General features: G+C 40.5%; 1 protein-coding gene across 1 annotated transcript; it reads right to left on the reverse strand.

Annotated features, from left to right (window-relative positions):
* Positions 1-239: 239 nt before the first annotated feature.
* LOC116277825 (cytoplasmic aconitate hydratase-like) lies at positions 240-27,904 on the reverse strand. The gene is made up of 7 exons (XM_072959267.1): positions 27,787-27,904; positions 18,151-18,220; positions 17,838-18,021; positions 4,356-4,499; positions 3,821-4,011; positions 3,626-3,741; positions 240-3,060 (listed from the first exon to the last, which is right to left on the reverse strand). The coding sequence occupies exons 3-4, from the start codon at positions 17,995-17,997 to the stop codon at positions 4,399-4,401; spliced, it is 261 nt and encodes an 86-aa protein (XP_072815368.1). The 5' UTR covers positions 17,998-18,021; positions 18,151-18,220; positions 27,787-27,904; the 3' UTR covers positions 240-3,060; positions 3,626-3,741; positions 3,821-4,011; positions 4,356-4,398.
* Positions 27,905-27,924: the final 20 nt, after the last annotated feature.

Genomic DNA, 27,924 nt, shown 5'->3' on the forward strand with positions numbered 1-27,924 from the left:
CCCAAACTGCCACACTCATCCTAGTAACAATTTCAAGGGCTCTACACTTCTTTCTTCACATCAGTGGAGGGAGAGAGACTCACTGACAGAAAATTTCTGATAAGACAGGGGAAGGTTATTTCACATTGAACCATAACACACATTTTATCCAGTTTTGTTGGACCTGAGTCAGAGATGACAATTTTCCCCATATTTTTAGATTATTGTCATACTGAAAATATTTTATAAACGATTATGGGTTTACTTCCACTTTAACATCTTTATGTAAGAATTTCACAGTGCCAGAATATAATGACCTCATAGTAGGAAGACAGCATTTTGATTATAAAGCAGAACATTTTTTTCTACCCCCTCCTTTAAAATATTGCCACATTCACTAACTTCTCAGATTATAAGACGCACATAGAATCAATTTTCTCTCCTTAAATACATTTTTATATCCACAATGCATGAATCAGATACTGATCGATGTAGTAACTTGTGGAGTTTTTGAAATATTAAACTTTTCAGTTAGCACAGTGATTTAAATCAACTAGGAGAACGCGCCCTCAAAATATTGTTTTATGTAATTTTCTAGCTATTACCATAATAGCAAAGTAAAAACGGTTAAACTTTACAAAGAAACTAAAAGAAAATATTATACTTTTGCTGCTCCTTTGAAAATGCCATTATCAGTGTTCAAATAAAGAGAGCGAACTTGTAATTTGAGTGAGAGTGAAGTCCCTTAGATATAAAGTTATCAATTTTATCACAGTTTTACAATAACTTATTTAGGGAATAAAGAGGTTACTTTGTTTTAAAGCATTACAAAATATTTTATGTTGCAAGAAAAGTGAAATTTAAAGTTAAACATATTAGCAAATTGAACTAACATAACTCACTCACCAATGTAGTTTACTATTTTTAACAAATCCATAATTATGGAACTTAGGAAAGATGTCCTTTTTTGCCAAAATTGGTCAGATTAGCTTTGAATCACTAGGCAAACTCTACAAGTCTCTTGAGTCTTATGGTCTTCATCTATAAAATTAGAGAACTACACTAAATGAACTTTAATATCCCTCCCAACCTAAACATTGATGTAGCATTGTTCTCTTAAGTAATCCTTTGAGGAATGAGAGTTTCTAGATACATAAAGCTCCCCTTTAAGTTGTAAAGCTTTACTTTTACAATAAATGCATTATATCCTTCCATTCACCCTAAAATAACATGAGATAACTGATAATGCAACCTCCTAAACTCTGCCTCTCAAATTTGGGCTCTGATTGACTGGATTAGCATGCAGGGACTTCTGTGCCGTGGCTCCAATTCTCTGCAGTCATGGGAAGAACTCTGAGTCTCAAAATGAGAATACCAGACACTTCCTTGTCTCTCTCTCAGTTTTGAAGACAAAAGAGATTCTATTTATCAAAGTATATTTAAACAACAAATCACCATACCAATGCAAAGAATTATGGTGACCAGTTTTGACTTGTTCTTGATTAAAATAGCTGGATTTACTATAATTTGTAAGTTACATAAAATATATACATTTCTGAGGACTTGTACATTTATGATTCAAATTGTTCAATTAACTTGACGATTTTGTAGTCATTTTGCTTTGTTTTTAATTTGCTGCTTTATCTCCTAATTAGTAGGACCTGATCCTCAGTTTGCTTCTCCCAGAGTCTAGAATTTTGACCTCTGAATACACAAGAATGAACACCTAAAGATCTGTTACTCTGGCAAATTTGGTAGCACCACCCGTTTTAAAACAATGGCTCCCTAAACTGGGAAGGGCTTTTGTTTGTTTGGTTTTGGGTTTTTTTATGATTCTGAGGCCTTACAGTTTGTGATTTAGTATGTCTGGGGCAGGACATAGGAAAGCTGTTTCTCAAAATCCACCCCGGCAATTTTAGAAACCACTATTTTGGGAAAAACTACTTAGCTTTCAATTTTAATAGCTGTTGCTTATGTTTTATAACAAATAAAAATTTTTCCTCTGACATTGATCATAAGCACATTCAAAGAGAATGTATAAATATCTGTAGAGAACTACCTTTAAGAATCTTCTACAAGAAAGCCTTAAAACATTATATTACTAGTAGAGCTAAGACAGAGCAAGTAGATGGTGAAAAGTGAGTGGCGTTACCCTTAGGAGCCAATTGTTTCTGCTTTGTTTATAGTCATCCACTGATCAACAGAGACAATCTCATAACAGCTGTCATTACAAAATAAAACAGGGAAGATCTCTAAACGACAAAATCTTGGCTAAGTAGCTAATCAGCATTTCTGAGAAAATGTTTCTCGCAGGCCTAAATGAAAAGTGTAAAGTAAACTGCACAGTTTACTGTAGAAATGTTAAGATCTCCATGCCTCTGGAGTTTACCACAAACAGGACAAAAAAGTTAAACAAAATTACTATTGTTGACAAATAAATTAACTGCAAAAATATAAGTGTAAAACAGATGCAAATTCAACCTTTAGGAAGTTTAAAGCTGTATAGATTTTACATTCTATTCATTCTACACAGAAGACTTAATTATGACAATGGGACATACAATTTTTGGGGGGCGGGAAGGTATAGCTCAGTGGCAGAGCACTTGCTTGGCATGCATCAAGGTTCTGGGTTCAATCCCCAGCACCCCCACCATAAAGAAAGAAAGAAAGAAAGAAAGAAAGAAACAAACAAACAAACAAACAAACAAACATAATTACCCCAAATAAAATAAAATAAAATAAAACATTTGGTTCCAAGAATCAACACCATTCCTTCGAAACTTAATACAAAACCACATGTGGTTTTTCCAGGAGTCCTGGAGTCTGTAGCCACTGCAGAATGTCTTCATGTCCTTTGGCGGTCTTCTTGGTATAAACCTAACATGAGCATGGTGTTGGTGCAATCATGCTTCAAGGCAGCTGCGTTATATGCTGGGAAGTCTTATTTAGATAAATACAAATGTCCCATTACGTTCTAGGGAATATAGCTTAAGTTCTCCTTGAAATGTTGGATGAGACATCGTATGGGCTGTCTGTAATCCAAATCCACCAGGGTGCAGCTCCAAATATTGCCACAGGAGGCTGGAATGTAAACACATGTAGTTGAAGAATCTATCACTTTTCCTCAGAGGAACAGCATATTCACAATCACTTTGTCTGTCAAGCCCTAATTACTTAATGTGACATGAACTTGAAAACAGGGGTCAGCTACCTTTGTCAGTATGCAGTTTCATGACTGGTCACATGCATTCCTGAAAAGTTCAAACTCCCCGGGAGAGGGATGGATGATACAGAAGGTACTCGTATTGGCTGTTCTGGTGATTTTATGTTTGGTCCCAGTTTCTTTCATGAGAGGTAATATAATACAAATCACACAGATTCTAGCAGTTTCATAGCCATCTTTAATAACTTGACCTATTTTGCAATGTGCATTAAAGCTCCCACTTTAAAGAGATGGAATGATTTCACTTTTGCCACCCTACAGTTAAGAGTAGCGAACTGAGTAGCTTTCAAATTAAAATGAAACTCATGCAAAAATATCCAAAAAATACTGGCTAGAGATGGGAACCTTCCTGAAGCTCTCCTTGTATTTGCTCACACTCTGAGCCATGGTTACTTCCTGCTCTCTCTTCTAGATCCTTCTCACCTTGCCTGTTAAACAGTGTTTGCCTCCAGCATTTTCATCCTTAAAAAGCAAGCAATTCCTGAAGATGTGACTACAGTAGTTCTGTAACTGTTGAGCTGACGGTGTCCTGAGATTATCTGAAAGAAGACATTTCTGTCATTACATTCTCCAATCTCTCTGGCAGCCCTTGCCTCAGAAATGGGAATGTGATCTCACCTTTCACAAATCCAGAGGTCAGAGAAGAAGCAGGTGTACAAGTCCAATGGGCTGGATCAGACGTTGGGCGCAGGGCCAGAGGGACAAGTCCCAGGTACTGGGGCCGTCGCTGGGGCAGCGGGACTCAGAAGCACTGCCAGGCGTTGCCTCCAAGATCCCTGCAGCTGCGCTGTCAGTGCTGAAACCTGCCCCTGGAGCCCAAGCCCGAGACATTCGGTCACTGTCATTTTGAACTAATAATGTGTCCAGGACATGAGTTTATGCTGAAGTCTCTTGGCCTGAGCCATAGGCCTCATTTGTAGAGTCAGGGAAGGAGTTTATTTCCTCCAAACCATAAGTTCTTAGCAAAGAAGATCCTAAAATGACAACCAGAACTCTTAAAAGACAACGGAATAGATGAGAGGATAAAACGATTTATGCCAAAATGAGGGACTGACTTATGACTGGGCTGGATATAGGTTAGGGGAGAAACAGAAAGCAGTTTTATTTTTCTCCCACCAGGGGCTGCATATACACTCGGCAGTATCCAGCTTACCTGCCTCTGGAGCGCCTCCTGACCCGACCTCCATCTACTGTTACTATACCCAGGGCTCGCCAAGGCCAAGATTCAACTTCAGTCTGACTTCCTGCTCTTCCCCTCCTGCTCTGCTCAGGCCTGATGGATGGCATGTAGACTTGCCTGTGGGAGAGAGAGGCATGATCTTGATTTTATTTTTTATCCAGTTAACTTTCTATTTCTTCCACTGCCCCTCTTATGCTTCTGACTGTCTAGGATTGGGAGCATGGGAAGAAAGACTTGGAAAAAGAAATACAAATGCTTTATGTGTCAAGTTTTTGTTTACTCATTTTTTTGTTTGTTTGTTTTAATGTGGCTCTTGGGTGCCCTCTGTCATGGGCACCATCAAAAAGTTGACTTTCTATCTCAAGGTCCATTTTAATGTTCCTTAGAATATCCTCCTTCCCTGCTCCCCTGCAGGGTGCCCTCTTCCCTGATCTTTCACGTATTTCCCTGTCTGGCTACTCACACCCTCTTCCATCTCTTGTCACTAGCAGAAAACTCCCAGCATCCTTCTGCTAAAGCCCCTCCCGTCACTGGCCAGTCCTTTTGGGTGAGTTGCTTTTAAGACTGCTAGGGCTCTGATAATATTTAGCCCTTGCTGACTTTTTGCCTTATCCAGCCATAAGCGGGTAACTCCAGCGGATCTTCTACCTTCTAAATTATGCAGGCAAGAGACAGCCATCAACTTCTTGGTTGGCTTAAAAATAAAATTGCTGGGGATTAAGAACTCTTCTGCATTCCTCTCCAGCAGCAGCCTGATAAGGACTAGGATTTGTAGCTCAACAAGCACCCAGTCCAGAAATAGAATGCCTGCTTTCCTTCTTGCAGGCAGCCCACGTTTTTAGAATGATTCTCTCAGGACCCCTTCACCCAGCAGTAGTCGATAGGATGAAAGGAGCCTCTCCCACCAGCCGGAAGGAAGGAAAAAATCCTACAACTTCTTATTCCCATAAGTTTCTTCCAAAGAAGGCTTTCTCAGTGAATCTCCAGTCTACTCTAAATATTGTTCGAAGATGGGTGGTGACAGCGCCTGCAGTGGTTGTAGCAATCTTTAGAATGCAAAGGTTCATACCACACATTCTTAGTTTAAGAGTTTTGGGCTAAATTCTGAAACAATAGCAGTTTAAATAAGAAATAAAAGTAGAACTAGGGATACATTTTCTGATTTATTCTGCTACCCACCAAGTAGTACAGCAGCCAGGCTCAAGAGCTTAGTGTTCTTTTCCCCACCATGCCCATTTTCCTATTGGCAGATTTAAAAAAAATTGTGGACAGAGAGGAGAGAAGGCTGAAAGGGATGGGAGCACTCAATATACTGCTCCTGTTATCCTGCCTTTGAGATTCAAGACTCTTGGTTCATGAAAGGTTAACCACATTCTGTGACAGCACTATAGAATACATGTGATTCCTTTTTATCTAAAAATAGAGCTTTCTGAAAAATACAGAACTATATTATTATTTTAATATGTAAGCTTGTGCTCAGTGAGGTTCTAAAATCTTGAAAACTTTCTCGACACAGGAAGCATAAATCAAGGGCCTATATTTAATATCACACAAAGCTGAAATAATCCTACACATTAAGAAAAAAAAAGAAAAGAAAAGAAAGAGGAGAGAATGCACTCTTATAGATGTAGTACATTAAGCAGATATACATGGTATTTATCTTCAGTTGGAGCCGTTGAATAGGTGGGAACCATGATTTAATAAGCTTTGTTTTAAATCAACATCAGATAGAAGGCACTAAAAGCAAATGTGTAATCTTATCAAGCACAGCAACTGAATTTGAGCTTATCCATTTGCTACTAGAAGCACTGAAACTCATAGAATAAAATTCAATTTTGATTACGTGCACAGATAAAACCAATGCAAAACTGTCTTCAATTTATACAGATAAAATAGATTTTCTTATAGGTGGAGCTCATTCCAATGCTGAAATAATGTTTTAAAAGAGAGAGAGAGAAGGAAAGATTTAAATACTATTATATCTAAATAGAGGAACTAAATGTAATATAATAAATTGTTTATTAATAAGAAACTGGTAATTAAAATAAACATTCAAACCAGATATGCTATTTAAGTATTACCTGTTTTTAAAAGTAATGTGTCTCCTGCGAATATGGCATTCAGATACTTTAAATATTCAGTTACAGTTTAAAATCATTGACTATTATGACAAAAAATATGTTTCACACTACAGTGTCTATGAAAATGAAAAATCTAGTGATTACTGGAAAACATCCTTTGTTTTTATGGAGAAATTCATTATCCCCTAATGCATCTGAAATGCAAAAATAAAATTAACAAAGCTTTTTATTTTTAATTAATTAAATTGCAGGTTGGAATTATTTTACTTTGCTCAGTTTGTACAGGTGGGATAAGGCTCTTAAATTAAGTGTCCCCAGAAACAGAAGAAAAATTGAATTATCAGATAATCATAAAAACAAGCTCCAAAAAGAGATTGTACAGTTAATAGACTATTTTGACGAAGAGTGCACTTAATTCTTAACCACCTTTCCACAGTGATGACAGCTAGTAGAAAAGCAATTACAGTGTTAGAATTATTCTTACACCTGCTGAGTCTGACCCTTTATGTTTCTATAGGGAATCCAATAGGGTTTGTGATGAATTGAGATGAGATGGTACACTAACTTTCTTTGAAGCCGATTGTGTTGCCGTATTTACCAGCATCTAGCATAATAATTATCTGACCAAGCATTCTTCATTATAAGCAATATGTACAAAATGTGGGATATCAATAATAACTAGAAAATTGAGCTGGCAAAAAGAAATCATTACACATGAGTTGGAGTTATACTCAGTTGCATAATAAAGTATTCTTCTCCAAGAAGACTTGTGTTAGCCCAAAATTCTCTATAAACATGGAGTTGTACGCTAGTGATAACATTTCAGAAAATCAGAAGAAAATGTATCATTCTTGTTTAATGTTAAGCAATAAAGTAATCCTCCACATGTAACCATATGAGCCTTCAAACACATGTGGAATCAATTTATCCTTAACATTGTGTAGAAAATTTCTTGAATAGTAACTTTCCCTAAAGCTGTCCTCATAAGTCAGAAAGTCAAAAATCAATTGACCATCTAAATGGAAGGAAAAAGACTAACTTGCATGCTCTCATCTTTTTCTGCATTACTGGGGGATTTGAGTAAGGATGAGAGTATCTATGAAGCTTGAAAATTTTCCATTAACCTGGCTGACTCCATGTGAGAATAGTAGATGGGGGCTTTTGTAATAAATTAAAAGTAGGAAGGATAAAGTGATACTTTGTTAGCATAAGAATATAAAAAGCCCAAACAATGTCATCAGGCAATGTGAAAGTCTCATTATTCGAGGGATAGTTGACCCTAAGACAAACCAATATGCAAGACCAAGGCAGCATGTGAAGAAAAAAGTGATTGGAAAGAGGGTAATCTGGGTGTGGTGCCAACAATGGTGGCTATAAATCTGTCGTGCCCACTGAGGAACAACTGGGATGAGACCTAGGATATGGTTCCCACATTCTTCATATTTTCTGCAGAGTTGATTCTTTTTACACTGCAGAAAGCAATGTGAAACTGAAATAACGAATAGTGAATCAATACTAAATGTAGAATAATGTATTTTTCTAGAATCCAATGGATATATTAAGAACTCTCACATTATGGGATTACCTGTGATTGGAAATGTAATTTATTCTTTCTCTTCTTTGTATCCTTACAAAAGTAGCTGAAAGTTGGTCTTGCTGGGATTCTTAGGACCAGGGTGTGTGTGTGTGTGTGTGTGTGTGTGTGTGTGCGCGCGCGTGCCTGTTGTATGTGTGCCTGTTGTGGGTGTGTGTGAAGAGAGACAGGATTACATAAGCTATTGTCAAGTCATTTCACATGAATTATTCTCAGGCCATTCTTACTCTCTGAAATCCACTGACTAGAGACTGTGCACAGCCTTTATTTACACACCTAATGGTGTGAGGAAAATCACCCTCCAGGAGCTGACCTAAAACCTAATGAAACATCTGGGGGCTGGGGTGTTGAATTAACTTCCTGTTTTCTAGTTCAGAACATTTCCTGTAATTCCATGTGGCCAGCTCCAAATGGCACATCAAATACCATACTTTGTTCTTATTTTAGCTTAGAAACCATTTTTTGTCCATTAATAGTCCATCAGTTCTTTGTGTAATTGTTGGGTTAATATTCTGATGACTTAACACAAAATTCATTGACTTTTTATGAATGGAGAAGGGAAAAAATAACCCTACTCAACAAAGGTTACATCGGAGTTTTTTACTGATTAACTTCCACATTGCAGAAGTCAACTAGCATCCTTTTTGAGTTATACCAAAAAAAAAAAAGGGGGGGGGTGGTTGTCTCATTCTTTTGTTAAAATGTTAAAAACTCTCAACATTAACTCATAATGCATATGAATCTATTACTGGTGAGTACTTGAACAGTCTCAGAGTGTCAGACACAGCTAGCTCTGTCTCTGAAGAATCAGTTACTTGTGGTTAAGACAAGTACTCTGGGGTCAAGTGAACCTGGACGCAAGTGAAAGCTTCACCATTAACTTGAAGTACAATGTTGGGTGAACTCTAAACGTCATTTTTTTTCCTATTTATAAAATAACATCAACTTCATCAGGATGTTATGAAGACAAAATGAAATCTTTTAATTAATTTCTCTGATAAGATTTGCAAGGTCAACTGCTCTCATTCCTACTGACTCTGAGCTCAAATCATTGTAAACAGAAAATGTTCCCTGAAAAGAGTGCATATGAAGGGAAGGAAATTCACTGTTTGAAATTGAGAAGCTGATGCTGGAATTTTTTTATTTGTTTGCATCATCAGTTCTTTGGAGTATCTTTCTTCATGAAAAGAGTTTCATTTCCATTATGTCTTAGAGACTTGTCTTAGAATTTCTAACCTACCCTTGGCACCCTTTGCTAACACCTAGCGCTTTTATAAATTTATTCATTTCTTCCTTTATTTTCCTAATTTTTGTGGAAATTTGAGAAAAGAAGAGGGGTATATGAGCGATATTACTCTGTCATGTTGAGCTACAAGTCTCAATGTATTTTTCCAATTTACATGACATATATATGGATTTTGAGGATAGTTGAACTTTCAACTGTTTCCTGTCCTTGAAAGCTCTCAGAGTTTGCAAACAAGATGACAAGACTTCACAGAGAAGACCCTCTGTGTTAGGCCCCCGAGTTTCATGAAACTTCTCCATTCTTCTGGAAATAAACTTTTGGAATGTAATCCATATATAAGGATATACTTTAGCAGTTAAACCATCAATTGATAAAATATGGATATTTGATCATTAAGAGTTTTTAATATGTGTATATATATTTATATATAGATAAAATACATACATATCTATATATGTATACATACATATCTGGGGGTAGAGGAAAGAGAGTCATGTAAACCTATACAGTCATCACACTACCCCAAAGGAGCCTGACACTAGCAAAGAAGGTAATAAATAACTTCTGGGGGATAAGTGACAACATGGGTGCAGCAAGAAGGGATAGAACACACGTATAACTATTAAATACACTTCTGTATTTGTTTGGCTGAGTTCAGGGTGGCCCCAGGCTTCTGCACGTGCCAGACAAGTAAGATGATGATACTCAAAAAATATGTTTTTTTAAATTCAAGCAGAGCTCCATACCACTTACAACATGAAAATACAAAAAATTCATCAAAGAAAGAAAACTGTCAAAGTCTACTTCCAGCAAAACAGGTAGCAGTGCTTTCTCTGCATTCAATGCTTTATGTGATTCTAGTACATGTTCTAAACACAAATGCTCACTTGACTGACAGGTGCATATGTTGATGGATAAACTCAACATGAAAATGCAACAGGTTAATGCAACAGGTCAATGAGCAAGAAGTGAAGAAAATAAGAGTTTCAGATAAATTAGTTCAAAAGGGGGTTTTTAACAAGACTACAAATGCTCCTGGCTGGCCTTCACTCTCCAAGAGATTTAAACTGGCTGGGATACAATGCAATGTGGTTACCAGTTAACACTGTTATTCAATTCTGTATAAATCTGTTAAAATAATTATTACAACCTAAATTCAACCAGGTGACAGCACTACAACACAGTACAGACCTGCCCTGAAAAACAATAATATGCCCAACTGACATCTGCCACTGTATCATTTTGTAATGGTAATTCACCCCATCTGTCCCATCCCAATCTCCCGGTGCTACACCCGCCCCTCCCCCCAAAAATCTAATTTGTGCAAGAAATGTCAGGCTTATTCTATCTGAGAGCTTCAAAAAAAAAGATACACAACATGTAACCAGGTTCAAATATTTTGGGCAAACCCCCCTTAGAAAAAAGGAATAACCAAAATAACCAAAAAGTAAAGAAAGTGCCTTAAATATAATACAGACATGCACACCAAGAGAGGACCTACCAGGTCAAGACAAAGTCTTTAATAACAATAATAACAAGAGTAATATCAGTAGCCTTAATAGTCCTTTGTTTTAGTACTGGAATTCTATCCTTTCAGATTCTAATAAGTAATCAACATAACAACAGTCCAGATCAGTTCAAATTTACATTAATTTATTTAATACCTCACATGTCTAAGCCATTGTGCTAGACAATATGAAGAATATAAAGAGGAAAGGGTGTAGTTCTTGTGTGGATGTGGAGTTAGCACAGTCACAGAGCTGGGTATACAAATACAATAGTTCTTAAGAGGAGGAATTAATAAATACTGAATGTATATTTAATCCCAAAGTCACTGATCTCTATTTCACTGAAGTGAATACAGGGGAAGAAACGAGCCAAGGGTTCATGGGAAATGGGCAAATGAAATACACAGAGATGCAAGGCACAGAAGTGGGTAGAGAAATAAGCTATATAAATGTACCCGGGGAGGGAGGAATTCTTCAGAACATTATAGAATGAGAGGCCCACCTGCCAACTGTAGGACAACCAGGCTTCTCTCCTGCTGTTTCTAACTTTTAACTTCCCTCCCCATTAAGGAGAACACACACTCTTTAGAAGATCAATTTTACATCTTGAATATACATATATGTAGCATTTGAGCTCTTGGAATAATAAAGTGTGCCATTTTCTGCTGGAAGAGCCGTAAAGGTTTTGAACTTGACTCAGAGGTGAAAAGGCTCTCCAGAGAAGCTTTCAAATGTTCAGAATTCAGGACATAGTTTTCCTCTAAATGTGAACAGAAATCCTAAAGGAGAAAAGCCAAAATTAATCAATCAATAGGACGGTGGGAAAAATAGTGGACCAGCTAGTAAGATGCTGTTAGAAACTTGGTAGTTTGATAAATTCAATTTTCTGGGCATACACAGTACAGAGGAAGAACAAATCGGGCAGGCCAAGGAGAGCAAACTTGCTAAGCTATTATACAAAACATACATGCAGAGGAGTGTTTATTATAAAACTGTACGATTAATTTTAAAGGTTCTTTGTTTCTATGTTTTCCTTCCAGGGTCCTGGGAGAGGCTCTAACAATGTGTTCATATGATCATACATCTTGAAAAATTTGCAAAATAAGTTTGTTAACCAAAGTTAGTTAAGATAACAAACTTATGGTTATGGGGGCAAGGGAAGAGGGTGGGAAGGGATAAATTAGGAGTTTGAGATCTGCAGATACTAACTACTATATATAAAATAGATAAACAACAAGTTTATACTGTGTAGCACAGGGAACTGTATTCAATATCTTGTAGTATACTTATGGTTAAAAAGAATATGAATACAAATAGCTATATGTTCCTATATGTCTGAAATATTTTGCTGTACACCAGAAGTTGACAGAACACTGTATACTGACTTAAGTTCAATAAAAATATACTCTAAAATTTTTTTTAATAAAAAAATGAGAATTAAGGAAGGAAAAAAAAAATCACTGTCTCTTTCCTCTCCGAGTTATCCTCTGTGACAAGTCTCTTCCTGTCAAATCAGGCAGCTTTTTGGTATGACCTCAGTCATTACTGGGACCTAGCCAGAAGGAGGTTGAGTTGAGGACTGGTTTTAGAAGGATGGTATCTATGATTCCCAGTTACTTCTTCATAACCAGTTAACTTATTTCTAGCTCTTTCAGGGTAGCAATTACATCTGATATATTTATCTACCTACTCAGTTTTGCATCCAATTTTGTATTTATAATTTTATTTTATTTTGCTTGAAAAGGTCCCCAGTATTGTATAAGCTTCATGACCCACAAAACCCTGGATGAAACATAATTTCTGGAATGGAGAAGTCGATCACTGACTTGAAGGCAAAGAACACAGATTCCAAATCAACATGGTATAAAAACTGAGACAACATGACAGTATTAATAACTCAGTGAGCAATGAGAAGACCTAATTTCTTATCCCAGAACTGTTTAATAGTCATAATAATTTCATCTCTTTTGCATTATCTGTAAAAATGGAAAGGTTAATCCAACTCATGATTCCCAAACACCAGTTCCTGAATTGGTGTTCATTCATAACAAAGCTTGAAAGAAAATTCATTCCTTCGCACATGACTAGAATATTCATTCAACATCTACTATATGTCAGAAACTGCTAGGCACCAAGGTTACATGGACTCTGCTTTCCTGCAGCTGAGAGCCTAGTTTTTTGTTTCGTTTTGTTTTGTCGGTAGGGCTGGAGTGTAGAAACGTTAAGCAAATATCACAGAAATGCATACAGAATCGCATATTGCATCTAAGTACTACGAAGATAAAGGAAAAAGAGCCACTGGAGAATACAGTAATAAACTTCTGAAGGACAGATAAGGCTTCTCAAAGAAAGTGCCATTTAAGTTGAGATATGGATAAGCCCAAGGTAAGCAATGATGACGAGGGATTAAAAAAGGCTGAGAGCTTATCAGGCAAGTGGAAAAGTACAAACAACGTCCTGAAGTGGGGCAGAAACACAGCTCACAAGAGCAGTGGTCTCCACATTTTATCTTGATCATGTATAATTGGATAAAAAATTTTGACCACACTACAATGTTGTTTGTTGTTTGTGTATTTATTCATAAATAGTATATATACACTATTTTATTTATATTATGTGTATAATACAAAAATAACAAAAATACAAATGTTTAAATGTTAACATGAATGGTACAGGAGCCTTTCCACTCTCTCAAAAAATCAGCAGTATTAATTTGTAATTTAATTCAGCACTGTTTTTTTTTTTTAACAGTTTTTATTGATTTATAACCATTTTACAATGTTGTGTCAAATTCCAGTGTTCAGCACAATTTTTCAGTCATACATGGACATATACAAACTCATTGCCACATTTTTTTCTCTGTGAGCTACCATAACATTTTGTGTATATTTCCCTGTGCTATACAGTATAATCTTGTTTATCTATTCTACAATTTTGAAATCCCAGTCTATCCCTTCCCACCCTTTGCCCACCCCCGGCAACCACAAGTCTGTATTCTCTATGAGTCTATTTCTGTCCCGTATTTACATTTTTGTTTGTTTGTTTTGGTTTTTGATTTTTAGAGTCCACGTATGAGCGGTCTCATATGGTATTTTTATTTCTCTTTCTGACTTACTTCACTTAGAATGACATTCTCCAGGAGCATCCATGTTGCTGCAAATGGCGTTATGTTGTCGGTTTTTATGGCTGAGTAGTATTCCATTGTATAACTATACCACTACTTTATCCAGTCACCTGTTGATGGACATTTAGGCTGTTTCCATGTTTTGGCTATTGTAAATAGTGCTGCTATGAACATTGGGGTGCAGGTGTCATCCTGAAGTAGGGTTCCTTCTGGATACAAGCCCAGGAGTGGGATTCCTGTAGGAGGTTTATTGTAACTTGTCTTATGTTTAAGTCTTTGATCCATTTTGAATTGATTTTTGTATGTGGTGTAAGGGAGTGTTCTAGCTTCATTGCTTTACATGCTGCTGTCCAGTTTTCCCAACACCATTTGCTGAAGAGACTGTCTTTATTCCATTGTATATTCTTGCCTCCTTTGTCGAAGATTAGTTGACCAAAGGTTTGTGGGTTCATTTCTGGGCTCTCTATTCTGTTCCATTGGTCCATATGTCTGTTTTGGTACCAATACCTTGCTATCTTGATGACTGTAGCTCTATAGTATTGTCTGAAGTCTGGGAGAGTTATTCCTCCAGCCTCTTTCTCTCTCTTCAGTAAAGCTTTGTCAATTCTAGGTCTTTGATGGTTCCATATAAATTTTATTATGATTTGTTCTAGTTCTGTGAAATATGTCCTGGGTAATTTGATAGGAATTTCATTAAATCTGTAGATTGCCTTGGGCAGCATGACCATTTTAACAGTATTGATTTTTCCAATCCAAGAGCATGGGATATCTTTCCATTTTTTAAAGTCTTCTTTAATTTCCTTCATCAATGGTTTATAGTTTTCTGTGTATAATTCTTTCACCTCCTCGGTTAGATTTATTCCCAGATATTTTATTACTTTGGGTGGTATTTTAAAGGGGATTGTTTACTTTCTTTTTCTGTTGATTCATCATTAGTATAAAGAAATGCAACTGACTTTTGAATGTTAATTTTATAACCTGCTACATTGCTGAATTTGTCAATCAGCCCTAGTAGTTTCTTCATGTACCTTTTAGGGTTTTCTATATATAGTAACATGTCATCGGCATATAGGGGCACTTTTACCTCTTCTTTTCCAATTTGGATCCCTTTTATTTCTCTCTCTTGCCTGATTGCTGTGGCTAGGACTTCCAGGACTATGTTGAATAGGACTGGTGATAGTGGGCAGCCTTGTCTTGTCCCAGATTTTAGTGGGAAGCTTTTGAGTTTTTCACCATTGAGTACTATGCTGGCTGTAGGTTTGTCATATATAGCTTTTATTATGTTGAGATATGTTCCCTCTATACCCACTTTGGCAAGAGTTTTTTATCATAAATGGGTGTTGAATTTTATCAAATGCTTTTTGGCATCGATTGAGATGATCATGTGGTTTTTGTCCTTTCTCTTGTTGATGTGATGTATTACACTGATTGATTTGCGTATGTTGAACCAGCCTTGTGTCCCTGGGATGAACCCCACTTGGTCATGATGTATAATCTTTTTTATGTGTTGTTGGATTCTATTAGCTAAAATTTTGTTGAGGAATTTGGCATCTATGTTCATCAGTGATATTGGCCTATAATTCTCTTTTTTGGTAGTGTCTTTGCCTGGTTTTGGTATCAGGGTGATGGTGGCTTCATAGAATGAGTTTGGGAGTAGTCCCTCCTTTTCTATCGTCTGGAAGAGTTTGAGAAGGACTGGTATGATCTTCATTGTATGTTTGGTAGAAGTCCCTGGTGAAGCTGTCCAGTCCTGGACTTTTATTTGTAGGGAGGTTTTTAATTGCTATTTCTATTTCCTTTCTAGTGATCGGATTGTTCAAGTGGTCAGTTTCTTCTTGATTCAGTCTTGGTGGACAGTATGTTTTCAGAAACTTCTCCATCTCCTCTAGGTTATCCAGTTTGGTTCCATATAGTTTTTCATAATATTCTCGTATGGTATTCTGTATTTCTAATTTATTTGTAATTTCTCTATTTTCCTTTCTTATTTTGCTAATTTGTGCTCTCTCTTTTTTCTTCTTTGTGAGTTTGGCCAGAGGTTTGTCGATTTTATTTACTTTTTCAAAAAACCAGCTTTTGGTTTGGTTGATTTTTTTCTATGGTCTTGTTACTCTCTATTGTATTTATTTCCTCTCTGATCTTTATTATTTCCTTCCTTCAGCTGCTTTTTGGGGCTTTTTGTTCTTCTTTTTCTAATTCATTCATGTGGTGGGTAAAATTGTATATTTGAGATTGTTCTTCTTTTTTGAGGAAGGCCTGTATTGCTATAAACTTCCCTCTTGGCACTGCCTTTGCTGTGTTGCATAGATTTTGAGTGATTTTGCTTTCATTGTCATTTGTCTCAAGATACTTTTTAATTTCAGCTTTGATTTCCTCACTGACCCATTGTTTTTTCAATAACATATTGTTTAATCTCCATGCTTTCCTTTTGTTCTCCTTTGTTTCTCTGTTGTTGATTTCCAGTTTGATGGCATTGTGGTCAGTAAAGATGCTTGAGATAATTTCTATCTTCTTAAAATTGTTGAGGTTTCTTTTGTGCCCAAGTACATGATCGATCCTGGAAAATGTTCCATGTGTACTTGAAAAGAATATATATCCTATTTTTGGGGGGTGTAATGCTCTGAAAATATCCACCAAATCTAGTTTTCCTATTGTATTATTTAATTTCTCTGTTGCCTTGTTTATTTTCTGTCTGGAAGGTCTGTCTAGTGATGTTAATGCAGTGTTAAAATCTCCAGCTATGATTGTATTCCCATCAATATCCCCCTTTCTCTCTGTTAGTAATTGTTCTATGTACTTAGGTGCTCATATATATTAACGAGTGTAATATCCTCATCTTGTATCACTCCTTTAATCTTTATAAAATGTCCTTCTTTATCTTTATGCCCTTCCTCCCAGGGCACATCAACCATGTTGTTTTATGAAGGGCCCAGGTTGTTCTCCCCTGTACACCCACAGCCATGGCGCGCAGCCCCTTGCAGTCTCCCGGGGCTGCATCAGTGCAGCCACCCCTGTCCTCCACCCGGCTTGTGCAGCCTGGCCCTGCCTGCAGCTGCTGGCCCGCGTCTCAGGCTGGGTGTCGCGGGGACGCTCTGTGCCCGTTTAACTTAGTTCTGTCAGTCAAGGGCTGCTCCGTATAGATCTGAGCCTCGGAGACTCCCCCTCTGTCCCGCTGGCCGCTCAGTTGGAGAGGGGAGACCCAGCGAGCGAGCACCAATCCTCCTTTGCCGCTCCCTCCCCGCGGGACCCATCCCGCTCTGCTTTGCCTTTTGTTCTTTCTTTTTTCCTTTTCTCCTACCAGATTATTGGCGTCTTTATCTTTTGAAGAGGGCGATGTTCTGTCGGAGTTCCGCAGGTGCTCTGGTTGGCTGAGTGGGTCTGTGGATGTGAGTCTTGGTGCATTTGTGGGAGAGGGTGAGCTGCGAGCATCCTTCTACTCCGCCATCTTCTCTCTTCCTCCAGTAACAGTGTTTTACTAGTATAGAGTTGAGTTATGTTTTCATAAAGAGCAGTTGTCTTTTCTCTGTTCCCCTCTACAGAAGTTTAATAAGTATTTCTCAAAGTGTGGTCCTCCAAACACCTGTATCAAAATTTCCTCGATTTGATGCTAAAAAGGAGAATGGGGGTTCCAGAAGCTCTGTGTTTAACAAACAACCCAGGTGATTTTCATTCTAAATGTCCCCAACCCCTTATTCCAGTTCATTCTTCCAGACATTATACTGAGGGCCTAATAGGCACAAGACACTTTTCTGGGTTCTAGAAATACAGCAGTACACAAAACAGACAAAAATACCTCTCTGATATCTGTGGTCACTCAAATTCATGCTCCTGGATGTAATGGTATCAGAGTAAATCACAATACATCCTAGGACAGCGTGTGTGGACTAGGAATGCAGAACACTCACCCCAACCGAGAACGCCCAAACCATCAATCATAGTGGCGTGCGAGTCCGTGCCCATGAGGCTGTCTGGGTAATAGTATCCATCCTGATCAAATACCACTCTTGCCAAATACTCCAGATTCACCTGGTGGATGATTCCTGAGCCAGGGGGAATAATCTGCATATTGCAAAAGGCCTGAGAACCCCACTAGGATTGAAAAATAGGAAGAACACTATGAGTGCCAGACACACCTTATGTAGCTCACCTCCTAGGCACCTCTCCCTGGCATGGGACACACATAAAGAATCAACCAGTGGAACCAAACTCCGCCCATACCTTTAAAAATTCAAATCGTTCTCTGTTTCTTTCAAATTCCAAGTCTTGATTCTTCTGTATACTGTCTGCCCTGTGAAAGAGAAAAACAAAATGTATAAATTTTAAGGCTTAGCGTGTTACTGGTCAAATTTATTAGTGATAATATACAAAATGGCAATTTCATCTGCAGGCTTGCTGAGTAGTATATGCCCTCACTCACATGGGATAGCAAAGGTGGTTAAAGAAAGTAAAAAGAATAATTATTATTTAGTTCAAGTGATTCTTAAAATTCCTTAAACATGGGGGGTAGAAAACATTAAGTGCATTTAACTTAAAACTATTCTAGTCTTAAAGTCTGGCTCTTAGGAACAGACTCAAGACATTTATAATGACAACAGCAGCTGAAATATTTAAAGAAACCTTTCTATACTCCTTTCTCATCTGTGACCTGGTTACAGTACCTCTCTGAGCTGAGCCATGTCTGGGCTGGCATTTTCATCTGTTTGTTTTGGGAGAAAGGGAACCAGTGATGCCAGGAGGCACAGGAATTTATAGAAACACAGTCTCCTACCTTTCAAACAGAGGTTTATGTGAAGGGTGGTGCCACCCAAGAGCATCTGTAACGCCCAGGTTATACACTGAGGTTTGCTTAAAGTCATTCCGTCCATCAGGACTGACACAGACAATGCAGAGCATCAGAAAGCTTCTCCAGAATTTTTTATAATCAAACTACATTGTTCTGAGTCAACGTAGAATAAGTCATAGTTGCAACTCTGCATGTTTAGCACACAGGGAACGCTTATAAACTGTGTCATGGAGTGAGTGAATATAGAAAAGGACAGTAAAATTAATAGTTGGGACCCAAGTCTGACTTCACTAATTGATAGTTACACTTGCTGACACTATTAGGAATAGGCCACTATTTAAAATGCTTTACATGTATTTTCTCATTTAGTTGCCAAAACATCCCATTGAGTTAGGTGCAACTGATATCCACATTTTTTTCAAGAGGAAACTGAGACGCAGAGAGGGTAAGAAACCTGCTCAGGACCACACAGCTAGTAAATGGAACTGGAACTGAAACCCAGGCAGTCTGATTCCACAATGCTACCATACTGCTCCCTGTCGCAGCAGTCACAGAAGCTGTAGCAGGAATGGTCACAGTGGTAATAACAGCAGGAGCTGAAGTATAGGGTTGCTAGATACGTCGTAGGTGCCAAGCGCTTTATAGCCAGGGGCTCATGTAGTCGTAGTGACAACCCCTCAAGTAGGTACTGCTGTTGCCCCAAAGTACAGAAGAGGAAGCTGAGGCACAGAAAGACTTAGAACTTCTCCAGGGTCAGATGCTTGTAGACTACAGAGCTGTCACCTGAACCCAGGTCTGACTAGTCCTGGAGCCTCTGTCTTAACCAGTATACCCACCTTCTTCCTTTGCTTATTAATGAGCTACAGAGCTGACCTCTGCCACATGCTGGGCACATGATGGTGCAGTGGCATGTGCACTGCCCAGCTGGGGCTCAGAGCCTGGTGAGAGACGCAGACGGCAACCAGGCAACTGTACGAGGGTGGCTACCTGTGTCATGATGCGGGCAGTACAGGGAGCCATGGGAGCCATCAGAAAGGGCTGTGCACCAGACCAGGGAGCCAGGGGTGCCTTCCGGGAGGAAGTGACATCGATGTAGTCTGAAGGGCGAGGGGCAGTCTGCCAGATAACAGTGGGTAGGCACTCCTTGAGAAGAAAAGGGCTGGAGGTTGTTGTCTATCCTACAAGAATACATTCAGTTACCATGCTGATTTTTGTCTTTTCTCTTGATGTGTTAGTTGCTCCTGAGAGAACCTTAGAGCACGGGTCCACAAACTATGGCTTCAGTTATATAGTTATACGTATATAATCTTTTTCATTATAGGCTATATAAGATATTGAATGTAGTGCACTGTCTTATACATTAGGACTTTGTTGTCTATCTATTTTACATATAGTAGTTTGTATCTGCTAATGCCAAATTTCTCCTTCCTCCTCTTTGGTAACCGTAAGTTTCTTTTCTGTGTCTCTGAGTCTCTTACTTACTTGTAAATAAGTTCATTTGTACCATTTTATTTTAGATTCCACATATAAGTGATATATGATATTTGTCTTTCTGTCTGACTTACTTCACTTAGTATGATAACTTCTAGGTCCATTCATGTTGCTGCAAATTACATTCTTTCATTCTTTTTTATGGCTGGATAGTATTCCATTGTATATCCAGTCATGTGTTGATGGACATTTAGGTTGTTTCCATGTCTTGGCTATTGTAAATAGTGCTGTTGTGAACATTGGGGTGCATGTGTCTTTTCTGGGTATATGCCCAGGAGTAGGATTGCTGGATCATATGGTAATTCCATTTTTAGTTTTTTAAGGAACCTCCATACTATCCTCCATAGTGGCTGCACCAATTTACATTCCCATCAACAGTGTAGGAAAGTTCTCTTTTCTCCACACTCTCTCCAGCATTTATTATCTGTAGACTTTCTAATGATGGCCATTCAGATAGGTGTGAGGTGATACTTCACTGTAGTCGGGATTTGTGTTTCTCTGATAATTAGTGATATTGAGCATGTCATCATGTGCCTGTGGTCATCTGTATGCCTTCTTTGGAGAAATGTCTACTTAGATCTTCTGCCCATTTTTTGATTGGGTTTTGTTGTTGTTGTTGTTGTTGTTGTTGTTGTTATTGAGTTGTATGAGCTGTTTGTATATTCAGGAAATTGAGCCCTTGTCAGTTGCATCATTTGATTCAGTTTCATTCTGAATAGCTATATAGCCTTTCTGTGCCTCAGTTTCCCAGTTTCTAACATAAGGTTAGTTGATGATCTAAAAAGTTCCTTCTAAGTGAAAAAATTGTATGATTTTTTCATTCATTTATTCAACATGTAATTATGTTAACAGTCTAATATGTGTTGGGAGCTGTTTTAGGCACTAGGGATGTGCCCTAGAAGAAAACTGATAAAGCCCCGTCATGGTGCTTCCATTTCACTGAAGGGAGATTGACTAAACAAGCATGGAAACAGAATGTCAGACTGTGACCAGTTCTGTGGATAAAGCAGGACAAGGGCAGTGAGGAATGTCGGGGAGTGAAGGGTATCAGGAGATCAAAGGCCTCACTGAGATGGAGCCAACTGAGCACAACCTTGAAAGAAGTGAAGGGGGAAACTATGGCAATCTGGAGGAGGGGTCAGATCATGTGCAAAGGCCCTGAGGTGGGTCTGAGGGAAAGCAAGGGGGCCAGAGCAGGGTGAGTAAGGGTAGAAAAGGAAAAGACAAGGTGGGGAGTAGCACTCTAGTGACTCTGACTAAGGACAAACTACAGAGTACTCTCTTAACTTTACACTTGGTTTAAATTGTACATTTCCAACATCAGAATTTAGGTTCAATAAGAAATTAACTCATAATGTGACAATATTAGATCACCATTTAAAAAAGTATCTACCTACTGAAATCTAGCCCTTCTGTTGCCCTGAACTTCATTAAGTAACACTGGAAATTTTCAGGATGTATCACAAAAATGACCATGACTCACTCAGCAGATGTGCACAGCCACCGCCAAACCCAACGGTCAGGATTTGGGGCATGGGGGCCGTGGCCATGGCACTGTCTGATCGAGCAGCCCCTGCCTCTTTAAGGCTCCCCTATTCCAGGCTCAGTGGCCAAAAAGGCACAGTATCATATGCAGTTCCCAAAAGCGAAAGCTTACCTGACACATCCTTTACGCTCATTTGTGAGCAGTAGCACAAACTCCAAAGAACAGAAATAGTCTTTTTGTTTTTTGATATCACTGTGGGCTGATACAGACAGAATTTCAAAAAAAGTCTTGGTGAACTTCAGATTTATAATTCCGGAGATGCACTGAGAAAACAAAGTCACTGTGGGGTCATGAAACATTAGTCCGGAAAGTAAAGGGAGAAGCGGGCAGGACCCCCTCAGAACCAGGTGTCCTGACCAGCCCTTTGCTCCTGACCTCATCCTTTCCGCTTACAGGTCAGTCCTCAGCTCCTTCTTGGAATGGGGGTCCCCTACCTTGCAGCAACCCACCGTCACCAGTGGGGCTTCACAAACGACACCTGTAGAGACCCCAACCAAACCCTACTTCATCTAAGTCCTGAGAGCAGGGGAGTGGGGGGGGGGCAACTGCAGTGGTTGTAAGCATACAGAGCAGGCCTGGTGCACAGTCACTCTTTAAGAAAGCGGCATGGTTTCCTCAAGCTCCTGAACTCATTTAATAGATCCCTGGTAATGAACTTTCCTAACTCAGATTTTAGGAATTAGAGCATCACCACGAAAAGGCTGGATGTCAGGCTGCCGGAGGTCCCCTGGGGCAGCATCTCTCTCCATGAAGCCACCACGTTTCTGAGGTCATCTACCCCGCCCACTTCCAGCACTGCCTGGACTCAAGAATGATGACTCATGCTAATCAAGTTCCCAGAAGCCAGAGGTATAAACCCACACGTTTCTTGGTTTTCTAGAAGAAAGGCAACTGCTAGCATATTTTCTGACCAGCACGTTCTTTCCCTGAAGCGGTACAGCCATGTGTTTAGGAGCTGGAAAGCCACAGCAAGACTGAGAGGGAACTCAAATGCCAGTCCGTCTGACTTTAAGCCCAGCTCTTAAGCAATGACGCTCTACTCCCATCTCAGGGACCGACACAGCAGCATGGCATCTACATGCAATGGCCATTTTATTGGGTCAAAGATGTCACAAGTAATAGAGCAGCATTTGACCATGACACATCTGGTACTTGGGGCTCTCTGGATTGTCTAAGAGAAGGGACTGATGTAGATTCATTCATACATCTCACATTGATAGACACTGGTCTGACATTGATGGGATTAAGGGTTAAGAATTCCCCTTGCTCTTCAGTCACATAGAGGGAGGGTGTCAGGGAAAGAATATTCTGGGCAGAGAATATTGTACAGCATGGAAGTCTGACCCTGTGGAACTCATAAAGCAGTTCCACGTGGATGAAGGACAGGGTTCAGGATGGGCAGGGCTAAGATGAGAGGAAAAGGCAGGGGGAGGGCCCACATCATGAGGGACCTTGCAGAAAGGCATGGATTTATCCTGAAGGCAAGGAGGAATCATTAATGGATTCTTGGCTGGATTCTTCAAGATCTGCCTTGATTTTCAGAGCTCACTCTGGTAGTGTTGGGAGCTGACTTGGGGGAAGGATGCCAGATTGGTGTCAGGGAGGCAGGTTATGGTGCCATTATAGTCATCAAGTCAGAAAAAGAGGGCAGGGGCAAGGGATCCCAGGGAGAGTGAAGGGAGCAGAACGGACTGAGGGTGGGTGAGGAAGAGAGGTCTGGGAGACCTCATTTGGGCAAACTGGCAGAGCCAGTGATGGCGATGAGAACCTGGATGTTGGTTTTAGATGTTGTGAATTTTGGATGAAGATGTTCAGCAGGCAGCAGCATGCGTGGGCCTGGAGCCCAGGAGGTCTGGGCCGAGACAGAGTTGGGACAGGCGCTGCGCCCGAGCTCTCCATCACTGCGCAGGCGCTGCTGCTGCGGCGTGCTGAGCGCCTGATAGCTACTTGCTTCGTGGGGCGTGTGGACTCTAAATTTGTAGCCTGTTTCTTTTACTGCAGATATAAACCTACATCTTAAAACACAATGGGGATTATAAATTATTGTCAGAGCCACTCTCATCTACTGAGGGGAAAAAAGCATTCTAAAGTCAGAGAAGACCCCAAAAAGCTCCAGACAGATGTGAAAAAAATCACAACAGACCATAAAGAAAGATTTTCCTCTTTTGAGTTGCCTTTTTAATATTGTTTCAAATTAAAATTCTTTTTTGTCACAGTTCTTTAAAAGCTTTAAAACTCCTGCAAGTGAGATAAAATATTCTTGGTCCTAGACAATATCTGAAATTTTTCCTTTGAACATGATGCATTTCTTTTATAATCAAAAATTTCCTCCAGTGAACTTAATTGACATAATTTAGCATCTGTTTCTTGGGCATCTTCTTTGCATTAAACATTGTTAAACACTACAGGGGAAAGGCAGATAAGGAAAACCTAGTTTTACATAAATACTAGGTAGATTATGATCTGACAGGGAGACTCAGATAAGAAAGCAAAGAACTGTAATATGCTAAGGGTTGTAAGAGAGGTCACAGGAAAGAGGCGGCTGTAACTAGGGGGGCTGGCTGTAATTAGGGAGATGCAGAAAGGCTTAACAGGAGAATTGGGTGAAGGCAAGCTGGAGGACCCGGCAGGAGGAGAGCAAATGCGGGAGCAGAGAAACAGGACCACATGGCAGGTGTTCAGAGCCCACTCAGGAGTTCAGTTGTGCTGACATTAGCGTAGAAGAGATTTTGCTACAGCAGTCAGTACATGCTTGTTGCTAAAAAGACACAACAAAATACTTTTTTTTGTTAGCTTATACAGTTGGAAATGAAGATGCTAACTCCTAGAAGAGGGAAAAAAGAACTGAGTTTGAGGACAGGTCTAGATGAAACAAGATTGGCCAAATGTTAATATTCATAATTGAAGCTGAGGATTTATACTCTCCACTTCTTTGGTCTGCAATTTTCCACTGAAAGGGGCTAAAAAAAGATAAATAACAAGGGCCTACTGTATAGCACAGGGAACTATATTCAATTGTTTGTAGTAACCTATAATGAAAAAGAATATGAAAAAGAATATATATAACCGAGTCCCTATGCTGTACACCAGACACTAACACGACACTAAATCAAATATGCTTCAATAAAAAAAATGCTAAGAAAGAATGAAGGCCAGTCAGTCTGGGGAGATGGTCAGCTGATGGCTTCTCAGGTGATGGTGCTAATCCAATAAGAACTTTCTAACCTCTGGGTCAGCTGCAGGGAGAGGGCAGGGCTGAGGCTGGAGCTGACTCCACAGGGGAAAGGAGATGCTGCACAGTGTGACTGAGGTCTGTGGGTCACCGTTCTCAGTTCCCCATGCCTCTCGCTCCATACTTGTTTCCCCACTTCCCACTGGGAGAGGGAGCAGCTGGCGTCTGCTACTGGCACGTTGGTGGTAAATCATTCTAAGAACAAAGACAACTGTGTGGTCCGCAACGTACAAGTCACTAGGGGTTATTTTTGGTTGTATCAAGTTTAATACTTGTTAGAAAGTTTAAAAATCAGCTGTACCCTGCTACCAAGAGAAAACCACTCAGCTTTCGGCACATCCGTTGCCTCTGTCCATGCATGTGTGCGCCTGGACATACACACATGCTTTCTCTCCTCATAAAAGAGGGAACACAGGGAAGTCTTGGGTAATATGCTTTTAAATTTAAAAATTGTACTTCAAGGTATTTCATGAAACAGCATTTTGCAACATCAGTTAAGGGCTGCATGACAGTTCATTAAAGAAGATTCTCTGATCTGGTGCTTCTAACCTTGGACAGGGGCTTACATCAAACAATGCTATTCAGTAAAATGTTTTGATCTGAGAGGGCTCTCTCTCTCAATATTATTTTGAATGAATTGATACTAGTATCATATATACTAGTTCAGAAACATGATGTGACAATTAATTTGTTTTACTGGAACTGAGGGAGTGGTTATACCACCATTCTTCCCAGAGAAATAATCCTATCTTCCTTTATAAAGTATAGGTTGTTGGGATTTTAGTTTGTCTGTTTTCAGGTTGTAAAAGCAACGCAGGAATGCTGCAGGCCAGGCAGAAATACGGTATAACAAAGAACAAGTACAAGTTCCCTGCCTGCCTGCCTTCCACCAGACTCCACTGCCCAGAACTGGCTACTGTTAATAGTTTGGTATGTCTGTCTTGCAAACCTTCATCAGGTTATGTACATATGTCATTTCTATCTGGGACTTGTGCTGACAGAACAAGAAGCGAAGGAAACGATACAGTGAGGGATCCCACCTACCAGACACCAGCATGCAGGACACTGGGTTCCGGCAGGGGCTGAGGAAGGGCCATTCGCAGGGACACACCCCTCTGAAAGTGGAAAGGGAGAGCCCCAAGATTGGGGAGGCCTAGTCCAGTAAACTCAAGGCTGCACAACCGCAAACAGAAATGAACATGGACGAGAGCAAGGCCAAAACATGCCTCCCAGTTCTTCTGGAAATCGCTTCTCCACCACTTGGAAAAGCTCCTGCAACAACCCTCCCCTCTGCCCCCGCTGCCCCCCCACCACGGCATGGGCTCCCCACGGGCATCTCTCTGAACGCACAGGTCCTGTGTGCCACATCACTGCTGCGATCTGGGTGCACACACGGCTCAGCTCTGCAGGCACGGAAACAACCAAAGGCATCTGAGAGCCTTGCTGGTTTTCAGGAGGCCAGCTGGGCTCACCATCTCTTAAATGGGACCTATCACTTGGTTTCCAGAGTGAGGTCAAGCTTGCTCACAACTACTAGATGTTAACACCACCGGTGCATGGGGTGGTTCCCATTCACAGGAAGAATCACAAACAAAAAATAGGCCCAGTCACTTAAGCCTCTGAAGTATTTCCCACAACAGTGGTTCTCAAAGTGTGGGACGGGACTCAAGGGACACACAAGGTCAAAACCAGTTTCATAATGGCAAGGTGCTCTTTGCCATTTTCACTCTCACGTTTTCAGAGGTATACGGTAGAGTTTTTCAGAGGCTATCTGACATGTAATACTGCAACAGACTGAATGCAGAAGCAGATAAGAGATTCTAGCTGCTGTCTATTAAACCTGCCATTAAAGAGATCTGCAAAAATAGAATACAGTGCCACTCTTCTCAGTAACATTCTGTTTTGAAAAGTATGGCTATTTTCACAAAAATATGTTAATGCATAATAGGTCCACCATTATTTTTAAGTGAATTATTAAATATAGAAAAAACTTCTCAGTTTTATACATGTTAAATATTAAGATAACCCACACACACAAAAAAGCTCCTTAGTGTACTAATTTTTGAGCGTGAAGGGATTTCTGAGGCTCCCCAAAAGTTTGTCCCCGACTCCCAACCCCCATCCCCGCAACACACACACACACACACACCACACACACACACACCACACACACACATACACGGGTGAGGAGTGTTACGTACGCTGCAGGAGAGAAGTGCCGTTCTGATGTGCTGGCTGAGTTAGGAAAGGCAGCGCGTGCTCCTTCCTGATCTCTGAATCTATTAGTATGGGCTCTGTGCCCAAACCTTCTACCCAGGGTCCCTTCCCCGTCACCCCATTTTCCCCTTGCCACTTGCTGTGGATTCCCCGATCTGTCCCCACCACTGAGGATTTCCCTATCTGGCCACCCCCGGGTCGGCGAGGACTCCCGGGTGAGGCCCGCACGCCCTCCTCGGGGTGAGGACTCCCAGGTCAGCCGCCCCGAACAGCCTCAGGGAGGGTTGCCCCGGAGGCCGGCTCAGGCTCGGCAAAGGAGAGCCGTTTCCAGTCCCCGGCCCCTGGCCTCGGCGCAGCACAGACTGGAGACCGGGCGGAGGAGTCGGTCCTCGGAAACTAGTCCCCGATTCTCCCCTCGGCCTTCCCTGGACGCCCCCGCCGCCCGGTCCGGGGCTGTCCTGCGCGCAGCAGCAGCCCGGCTCCAGGAAGGTGCCGGGGGGAGCGGCGGACTCGCACCCACCCCGCCGGGGCCTGGGCGGTCGACCATCCGGTCCGGGGACGTCGGTCGGGCCACGTAGTACTCACCGCGGACTGCACGGCGGGCTCTGACCGGAGGCCGGGAAGCAGGCTGCGGGGCGCGCTCCCGTGCGCTGCTCGGTTCCAGCCGCCGCCTCCGCGCTCCTCCCACTGTCGCCCTGGGGGCCACCGGCCGAGGGGCGGAGC

This window comes from Vicugna pacos, chromosome 4 (assembly GCF_048564905.1).
Source record: "Vicugna pacos chromosome 4, VicPac4, whole genome shotgun sequence".
Classification (NCBI taxonomy): Eukaryota; Metazoa; Chordata; class Mammalia; order Artiodactyla; family Camelidae; genus Vicugna; species Vicugna pacos.